The sequence below is a fragment of the Triticum urartu genome, chromosome 4A, assembly GCF_056163025.1.
Source record: "Triticum urartu cultivar PI428250 chromosome 4A, HENAU_Tu73, whole genome shotgun sequence".
Lineage (NCBI taxonomy): Eukaryota > Viridiplantae > Streptophyta > Magnoliopsida > Poales > Poaceae > Triticum > Triticum urartu.
Genome location: NC_141876.1, coordinates 445172190 through 445182433, shown reverse-complemented (window position 1 = coordinate 445182433; position 10244 = coordinate 445172190). Strand labels below are relative to the sequence as shown.

General features: G+C 43.1%; 1 protein-coding gene across 3 annotated transcripts; it reads left to right on the top strand.

Annotated features, from left to right (window-relative positions):
• The first annotated feature begins 204 nt into the window (after window positions 1-204).
• On the top strand, window positions 205-8250 carry LOC125552084 (uncharacterized). 3 transcript variants are annotated; one of them, XM_048715552.2, is made up of 11 exons: window positions 206-445; window positions 1348-3756; window positions 4143-4272; window positions 4450-4535; window positions 4641-4885; window positions 6077-6163; window positions 6257-6356; window positions 6516-7047; window positions 7357-7588; window positions 7730-7779; window positions 7867-8250. In XM_048715552.2, the coding sequence occupies exons 1-10, from the start codon at window positions 356-358 to the stop codon at window positions 7758-7760; spliced, it is 3942 nt and encodes a 1313-aa protein (XP_048571509.2). In that variant the 5' UTR covers window positions 206-355; the 3' UTR covers window positions 7761-7779; window positions 7867-8250. The 3 variants fall into 3 exon arrangements, with proteins under 3 accessions (XP_087374680.1, XP_048571509.2, XP_048571508.2); XM_048715551.2 differs by having other exon boundaries at window positions 210-445; window positions 7719-7779; XM_087518554.1 differs by lacking the exon at window positions 7867-8250 and having other exon boundaries at window positions 205-445; window positions 7357-7608; window positions 7719-7779.
• The last annotated feature ends 1994 nt before the right edge of the window (window positions 8251-10244 follow it).

The window sequence follows — 10244 nt, the reverse complement described above, 5'->3', positions numbered from 1 at the left end:
CTGCCGCTCACCTAAAATCCTGTACTACTAACCAAAATCGCCACTTGTTTTTTCTGGCAAGTATTACATGCTCACGAACCTCATTTATTGCCGAGACTCAAATAGCAGATCAAGGGCGGATCTTCTTACCCCAAGTGAATTACCGGGCGATTAACGCCGGTGTTAATTACTCAATACTAGCAGCCAGCACCGGCCGAGTGCTGTAAAAATAACCTCTCCATTAAACCCGTCCCCTCCTCCTCCCCTGTATCCACCTCCGCCCCCCTGGATTCCGCCTCCTCCCCCTCCCCCAACCACCGCCGCCGCCGCCCGGCCCTCGAATCCGAGGCCGTCCGTCGCCGCTCGCGGCGCCGCAATGCCGCGGGGGGCCGCCAAGCGGAGGCGCGAGCCGCCCCCCGTCGCCGCCGCGGGGGAGCGGAAGCTTCTTCCGGGCGAGCACGTCGAGGTCAGCGCCGTCGAAATCCGCACCGCCGTCATCGCCGGGCGGGCCACGCATTGCTCCCGCGCGCCTGGCTCGCCTGGGTTTGACTTCCCGTGCCTCCCCTGTAGTCTAGTCTAGCGTGGTTGGCTCTGAACGGAGTCCCACCTTCGTCAGATGACTTGTGCTAATGTGGTTAGTTCCGGTAGAACGCGCCGGTGATTGTTGTTTTGCGCGATAATCGTGTGCAGCTGGGAGCGATTGAGTTGGCATCCATCTGAATGATCTAAGACTGTCGGCGGAAATAACATGTTTGGGTTAATCTGCGATGAAGTTCTTGTCAAACAATGGCGTTAGTCAGTGCATGGTTGCGCCTGCATGCCTGCCAGTCGCCTAATTAGTCTGCCGAGTTATTTCGCTTGCATCTCATCTATCTGATGTAGTAACATGGTAAAAGATCTTTGCTTTGTTGGTACCTGTGTGGAAATTTGTTCGGAATCATGGGTTCTTGGTTGGTGCTCGACGGACTGAATGTTATTATTGGCCTCTCATAGAAGTGTCAGTTTGCAGTAGCATTTTTCTTGATTGATATGCTGTCTTGCGCACACACAGTTACCCTTCACTGTTGAGTGCTAGTGCTTGGAATGTGTAGCATTGTATTGTGTTAGTAGGAACGCAAAAGAAAAATAGGAAGTGAGGCAGCCGTCTCTGTTTCGCACGCACCTAATGAGTTTACCTTGTCCATGAACCATGGTCAAACCAATGGCATCATCTGTAAAATGTCCTCCCTACGTATTCATTGTTATCATTTGTCACCACCACTGATGCGTGCTGGAAATGTTACCATCCTTTTTTTTTTGCAATCTCACTGCGAAAACTCTCATACTTGTGAATGGGAGTAGATTCACTGATATATTTCGCTTCTGCAGGTCATTAGTTTTGATCCAGGGCTATGCGGATCATGGCATCAGGCTGTTGTGATTGAAATTTTGGACAACTTCCGCTCTGTAAGATACAATGATTTTGTTGATGACAATGGTAGCGGGTCACCTCTTGTTGAGAAAGTTGAGGTGTCAGATGCTATCGATGGCAAGTCAAGTGCGGCTCAGGGATCCACTCGTGGAAAAGTAAGACCGGTGCATCCACATCAACCGCTGCAGGTATCTGATGCAAGCTATGGACTGTGGGTTGATGCACTAGTGGAAGGATCCTACTGGGAAGGTGTAATTGCTGATCACGCTGAAGGCTCCATGGAGAGGAAGGTCTTTTTTCCTGATGAAGGTGATGAACGCATTATGGCAGTCGACCAGCTACGCCATACTCAGGACTGGGATGAAGTTACTGGAACATGGAAACCACGCGGGATCTGGTTGTTTCTCCAAATGCTGTTGTCACATGAAGAGAAGGATGGTTTACCTGTATCAGTCAGGCAGATATGGTATGACCTGAGGTCAAATCTTTCATTGACGGCAGAAGACAATACGTGGATGTGTGGAACAGAGTCTTTTTGGGAGGGATCACTTGCAGCCCTTATTGCAGAATTACGGTCTGTATGTGACAAACCTCACCAAGATGGAAATCAAATAGGAGACTCTTGTAGATCAGCAGAAACTTCAACATCTGCAGCCTTTCAAAATAAGAATATCGAGCCAATTGTCTCGGATAAGCTGGATTCTGCATCAGCTGCTATCTGCCGGACCATGTTAGAGTTCATCTCATACTATCGCAATAACGACAGGATTAGTGCTCGTGCCAAACGGGAGTCTGCAAAGCACTATCTTAAATCAGTAGGGTGGACCTTTGTAGACGATAGAGCTAAGAACAGATATTGTGTCTCACCTGATGGGAAGCGGTTTGCATCTTTTATAGCAGCATGTGAGGCTTACCTGGCACAGAAGGGTTGTCATACAAATGATTTGCTTCTACATAGCGCGACTCGAAATAGTGAAGATTGCAGCTCAATTGGCACAGATCTTATCCTAATGGAGAACAAACACCATAATAAGTTGAGTACGGATGCCTCAGCTTCTTGGATGCCAGTACAGCTAGATGCAAAATTTTCCCCACCGATAGCGTCGCTGCTTGCTAGTTACCAAGAGGTTACCAGTTTTTCCCAGGGACAAATTAATGAAACCATGAGGATGAAGCTGAAGGAGCATCTCCTGGCATTAGGTTGGAGAATTGTGTTCAAAGAAGACGATATTATAAGGCCTAACGGTCAACCAAGTACTATTAAGAGATACCGGTACAAGTCACCTGTCGGGAAGACTTACGTTTCTTTCCTTCAAGTACTCAGGAGCTTCGCAGTTCAGTGTATTAAACGAGTTAAAGGGAACAATACTGAAGGCATTCCTGATAATTGCAATTATTTGGCAGCAAACAGAGTAAATCTCGATGCAGCAGTTTCAAGGGACCTGGCAACACTTGGTAAGCGTAAACGTGAAAATAAATCTGATGTTGTAGGGAAATATGTAGACTGTGTGGAAGCGGATGTGCAGAATGTCAGGAAAAAGAAATTTCTGAGATCAAAAGCTAAGAAGTTCCTCAAATCTTCTGGTTGGATAGTCTGCCAAAAGATGAAATCTAGTAAAAAACGGGAGCTTCGGTATCATTCTCCACATGGCAAGTCCTACAAATGTCTGCTGGCAGCATGTAAAGGATACTTAGAGGATGGATATCAAAAGGAGAATAATGTAAGCTCTGGGATCACCACTGATACGTCTATAGCACTCGGTGGCGGAGCAAGGGATACAAGTGGAAGAAAGGACCTGCCGGTTTCAGTTTTAGATAGACATGATGGCATGTTTAGCTGGCCTACATGTCATGTAAAATCAAAGAAAAGAAAATCATCTTCGGTGCCTATGAGCCATGCACGAGTTTTGAGTTCAACACATGGACAAATCCTGCCATATCAGCATCGTGCTAAAACCGTTCTGTCTCTGTTGGTAGACAAAAATATTCTATTACCAAGAGTTAAACTTACTTATAAGCAAAGAAGTGATGGGCCTCGGCTAAAGGAAGGTGCCGTTACTAAAGATGGAATAAAATGCAGGTGTTGCAATGAACTATTCACTCTGGAAAGCTTTGAGGTTCATGCTGGGTGCAGTACTCGGTTACCTGCTGCTCATATCTTTTTGAAGGATGGGAGGTCCCTTTCACAGTGTTTAGTTGAATTGATGGGTGAAAACAAGCCCAAAGAATCACTGCACGTGCGCTTGAAGACAAATTGTTCTGATACAGAAAGTGATTCAATATGCTCGATATGCAATGAGGGTGGGGAAATATTACTTTGTGACAATTGTCCTTCATCCTTCCACCATGCTTGTGTCGGTTTGGAGGTACTCCTTATCTTATCAGAGCGAACTCCTTTTTCATCAAGAGTTTTAAATTTTCACGCCTATGTTTTCGCAAATCTCCTGTTACAGCACAGGAGCATGTCATTCGGTCATATACTTAAAAAGCTATTTATTTTTTCTTATTTGATCACCAGTGATTCATTGGATATTTCCCATCAAACCCAAACTTGTATGATTTCTAATGAGCACTTGGAATGCCTATTCAATTTCTGTTTTGAACAATGTGACGAGCATGTGGTTTTAGCTTCATACTTGGTTCATATGGTTGCTACATTTCCTTGATTTTTCTATTATATAAGCAACATCTTCTTTCTATATGCACTTGCTTGTCTGTTGATCTGACATGCAGTATCATGCTACTTTTGTAGGCCACTCCGGAAGGAAGCTGGTACTGTCCATCTTGTAGATGTAGTATTTGTGACTTGAGTGATTATGATCCTGATACCAACCAATTCACCGAGAAGACTATTATGTATTGTGATCAGTGTGAACGTGAATGTATGGTTTTCTGAACACTCAATAGTACTCCCTCCGTCCCAAAATAAGTGTCTCAACTTTAGTACATCTTTTGAACTAAAGTTAGTACAAAGTTGAGACACTTATTTTGGGACGGAGGGAGTAACATATAATTATATTTTGAAAACCACTGATTTCCTTTTTATCATATTTTGGTAGATCATGTTGGTTGCATGAGAAACAAAGGTGATCAGCTCACCTGCTGTCCAGAAGGGTGCTGGTTTTGCAGTAGGGGATGCTCAGAGGTATGACAACACTTAGATAAAATGCTGTTTCCACCCTGAATTACTTTAGAATTTGAACTTCATGCATGCTCATTATGTTGTCTCATAATCTATTCTGATGTGCAGATATTTCAGCATTTGCAAGAGCTTATCGGGAAACCAATTCCAACTCCTGTCGAAGGCTTATCATGCACCATACTCAGATTTGACAGAGAAAATGCTAGTGACCATGGCGATTTTTACAATGAGATAATGGCAGAACAGTATGGCAAGCTGTGCATTGCACTTGATGTTCTTCATGAATGTTTTGTTACTATTATCGAGCCCCGCACACGAAGAGATCTTTCTGAAGATATTGTGTTCAATAGAGAGTAAGAACTGCTATGGCACCATTTCAATGTGTCTGTCTTCATTTTACCTTCCATTAATCATGTGTTGATTACTTTTGTGTGGTAGGCTTGATGGGATCATGGAAATCATTAGCTTATACTACCTTCGTTTCACAATATCTGTCCTTCATCTCTGCAGTCTTGTTTCAATGTTTATGCTCTCTGCCATACTTTTAAGCTTTTGGAAGAGGTTAAGTGGTTGTGGCATGTAATTTAATAGGGGTATGCATGATCATTTCTCACCTCGCTCTTAGATATAGGGCTAGTTTGGTTGATGTCCACAGCTACGTGCCTGGGAAGAAGTACTGCCTGGCCTGGATTTGATTTTTGGGTGTATTGTTGCCTGGTCAGGCAGCATCGATGGAAACGTGTTTGGTTTTTGAGCCTGGCCTGGAGAGTGATTAGACTTAAAATAATAATTCATAGTCCTTTCTACCGAGATCAACTCCATACATGCAAACCCCAGGCAGCCATTATGGCTTGCCAGGCGTTGGAATTTCGACGCCTGGGCCAGGCTAACCCCTTGCATGGCTCCTCTATCCACACCCCATCCAGGCTAATCACCTCCGTACCATTCCAGTCCAGGCAAGTCCAGGCACTTCGAGGATAGCAACCAAACAGTATCCAGGCAACACACAGGCACGCTCCAGGCCAGGCGAGTTGTCACGAGGACACGAACCAAACTAGCCCATAGTGTTTTGTTGGTTCTTATGGTTGGCTGAGGACAGATACAGTGAAACGCAGGGAATACTATATTACAACATTTTAGATAAGCTTAATTTAGATGGTACTATATGACAATTGACAACAGGGAGTATTATCATTCTTATAGCATGGATATTCTGCTACAGTGCATAAATTTAACTACAACACTCACTTAGTTCTAGGATGACTTGTCAGTAACTCCCTCTTAGCATTTATTTTCTCTATTTCACCTCACACTTGCTGGACACTTTGCCTGAATTTATACCATATTAAGTTTCACGCACCAACCAGTAGAGCCAATGTCCTCCTAACTGTTCAATCCACATATACTTCAACAGTTTCTAGTCTATTTCATCACAATAATTCATCTATGTACAGCTTATATATTCTAGATGTGGCTGGTATTTCTCCGTTCATTATTAATCATCATAAATGGAGACTGTAATTTTTTTATCTAATCATCTACAGATCAGGTCTCCGACGGCTTAATTTTAGGGGATTTTACACGATACTTCTCCAGAAAGATGGTGAGCTAATATCTGTCGGCACTTTTAGGTATTTCACTCTTCTCAGTGGTCCTCCATGGTAATTGCAAACTTTTTTAGTTTATCGTTCTTTTCTCCATATCACAATTTATTTTCTGTTTAGGGTATGTGGGAAGAAGTTTGCTGAGCTGCCTCTTATCGGTACAAGAATTCAACATCGTCGACAAGGAATGTGTCGCTTACTGATGAATGAACTGGAAAAGGTTTTTTACTTTTACTACTTAAATAAATATATTTTAAAATTACTGGCCATTGTGAAATTGAGTTTGAATGTTGCAACATCACGTTCCCATTTGATTGTCAATATTCCTGGCATTTTGTTGCTGTGTGTGGCTCTATTTACTTTCTATTTTACTTTGCAGTTACTTTCTGGCTTGGGGGTGGAAAGGCTTATCTTACCGGCGATTCCTCAGCTTCTAGAAACATGGACAGGATCATTTGGTTTCACAGCAATGTCTTGCTCTGAGAGGTTTGAATTGGCAGAGAGCAGCATTCTCAGTTTCCAGGGAACCACCATCTGTCAGAAGATTTTAGATGCCACGGATCATAATCCAAGAGATATGAGCATCCAGTTGGTGCTTAATGCGGAAGAAATTGAGTTGGGGAAGAACAGCATTGTCAGTTTTGAAAGAACCACCGCATGTGACACGGTTGTGAACAATGCATCCAATCATTCAGAAGAGTTGAAGGTTACAGCGCAGACTAACTATAACAGTCTAGCATGTGACACGGTTGTGAACAATGCATCCAATCATTCAGAAGAGTTGGAGGTCACAGCGCAGACTAACTATAACAGTCTAGCATTGGCAGAGAACTCCGTTTTCAGCTCTTGGGGAACCACTATTTGTCAGAAGGTTTCAAGTAATGCATTTAGCCATCCAGAAGAGTTGAATGGTCTCTCTCTCTCTCTCTCTCTCTCTCTCGCTCACTTGATACTTGGCTAGGGAGCACTAGACATATCAGTTTCTGGAATCTTAAAAAGGAAAGATGAATCAAACTAGTTATTAAGCATATTGGAAAATTGATGCTACCTCTGAATATGAATGTTGTTGTCTATGTCCGCACAGATATAGATATGCAAAATAACCTATTGAAGTAATAGGTTGCTTCAAACATGCCTGGCTTTTGCATGCTTTGATTATTTATTTTATAGGAAGACTGTATGGGTGAACTTTGATTTGATAGTCTTATTGGCAATTACAGGATCTGAGTACCAACTGGAATGTACTAGGATCGTTCGCGAGACATTGGAAAGTGATAGTCAAGAAAGCACTTCAGTGGGGGTAGAAGATAGAGACCAACCGGAGCCTGAGCTGTTACTGGAAATTCGGAGTAACAGTAGTGAAGAGGGCAATTGTGCTGTTGGTGTTCCCATTATTACGCCAAACCCAGAAGTTAACTTTGCGGTGGACAGTCATGGGCAGCCGTATGACAGGTATGGTTTCTTCTATTAAGGTCAGTTGACAAGAAAAACCAGCGACATAGTGATTCTTGTTGACAGATTCTCTTAGTTGACAACCTTGTTTACCAGCTATGGCCAGTATCTTATGACGTTGTATTTCTAGTGTTGGTGCAGATCAGTGCAGCGAGAGTTGTGTTTCAACTGAGGTTATTAAGCCTGTTGCGGTACGTATGTTGCATACATTGTTTGTTCCAGATGATACTCTAGATATGTGCACACAGCTTATTATTCGCCTTGTTTTGCTGTAACAGGCGGCTCCAGGATCCAAATACAAGGGTAAATGCTACGAGCGGAATAGATGGAGCAACGGCCGTAGGAAACTAGAAATGCACGGCTATGGGGTCTCCACAAAATGACCAGAACTGGGTTCATTCCACCAAAGGTTTGGATCCACGAGGCTTGCAATCTTGTGCAATAAACATTCGGGGAATGTGCATAGTCAACAGCTAATCTGTTCTCTCTAGCGAGGGTTGCCTCGCGTCAGTCAGTTTCAAGCACTCATATTATCATTCTGGGAAAGAAAAATGTTGTATCAATCTCTGTGGATGTTTTCACACCTGCATTTTCAATTCTAATTGTTGGTTCTCAACTGTGCAATGTTATGTGCTATGAAAGTCTCCAAACAGGATTTCACCCGTTTATATTGTATTATAATATAGAGCATCACGGCTGAACGATATAAGGTAGGAGTAGTTAGGAAACACTTACAACCAGGTCAAACAAACAGTTGCACAACATAAATTGCGCTGCGAAAACAACACACAGTAGCACTAAAAACAACATGGCTACTTAACACTTGCTTTTTGAAGATGACTCGCTTATTCTTATGTCGGCAGATGGATAAAATGCATCATGTCTCAGAACACTCCTTGATGAGTACTGTACGAGCTCATGCCAGATGGTAACACAGGTTGACTCAAGGGTACAAGTGTGCCAAACACCGGATATCATGACATAGTCCTTGAATGACATGTACTTTGGCTTGCGTGCAATGGTGGGAGTCGATCGATCCGACTGCTTCCGTCATCTTATTCATAGAGTTTTGCAAGAATTGGATGGAGGAAGAAAAAAATGCTATCAATAGGAGGGAAAGAAGTGTTGTTCAAAGCGGTGGCTTAGTCCATATCAGTGTTTCCACTGTTAGTATTCAAAATCCTGAAAAAAATTCATTAAGGTGATCTAATAAATGACAAGAGCATAAAAGGATGCACTGGATGTCATGGGGAAAATTATGTATTCCTAAGTTAATGGGAGGAATGAGATTGAGAGATCTAAATGTTTTAACCATGTTAGCTAAACAGGAGATTGATGGATGAACCTAATTAACTTTGTGCCTCTGTTCTTAGAGCCAAATACTATTCGGAAGGAAATCTGTTGAATGCACAACCAAAAAAGGGCTCATCTATGACATGGCAAGGTACTATTCCAGGCTTGGAAGCATTTAAAAGAGGATGTGGCTCGCGTATAGGAGATGGATTGCAAGTTAATACATGGAATGATACGTGGGTTCCTTTGAGCCCAACTTTGAGGGTGAGAACACCTCGAGGAGGTATAGTGTTGCAAAATGTCCCATACCTCATTCATTCAGTGACAAACAATTGGGACGAAGATTTGATGTGCTCTGTGTTTTGGCCGGTTGATGTGAAAGCCACACTATCTATTCACCTTGTTACAGATAGAGAAGATTTCATTGCCTGGCACAATTCTAAGAGTGGGTATTTCTCGGTCAAATCATCTTACTTTGGCAAATGGGAGCACAAATGCAGTACCCTTGTAACTACTCCGCATATTGTTGAAAACTATACAGTAAATAAGTTATGGTTCGTACTATGGAAATCAAATGTTCCGGCAAAAGTGAAGATCTTTGGATAGCGGTGAAAGGATCGATATGATTTGACTAGAGGGGGGTGAATAGGCAACTACCAATTTTTAGCTTTTCTTAACAAATTAAGTTGTCTAGATATGCAACTAGGTGAACAACATATATGATGCTAGCAATGACCATACCACAAGTAAGCAAGATAAGAAACACAAGTAAAGCAAGCACAAAGTAAAGGTAAGAGATAACCACAAGTGGAGTCGGGGGAGACGAGGATGTGTTACCAAATTTTCTTCCCTTTGAGAGGAAGTACGTCTCCGTTGGGGCGGTGTGGAGGCATAATGCTCCCCGAGAAGCCACTAGGGTCACCGTATTCTCCTCACGCCTTCACACAGTGCGAGATTCCATGATTCCACTAGTGGTGCCCTTGAAGGCGGCAACCAGACCTTTACAAACAAGGTTGGGGCTCTCTCCACAACCGAATTGGAGACTCCCAACACCACCACCACGAAACTTCACCATAATGGAATGTGGCTCCGAGGTGACCTCAACCGTTTAGGGTGCTCAAACACCCAAGAGTAACAAGATCCTCAAGGGATTAGTGGGGGGAATCAAATTTCTCTTGGTGGAAGTGTAGATCTAGGCCTTCTCAAGCAATCCCTAAAGAACCAACAAGTTTGATTGGCTAGGGAGAGAGATCGGGCAAGAATGAGCATGTGAGTAACAATGGAGCTTAGGGGAGGAAGAGGCGAGTCAACTTGGGGAAGATGACTCCCTTATATAGCGGGGGAATAAATCCAACCGTTATGC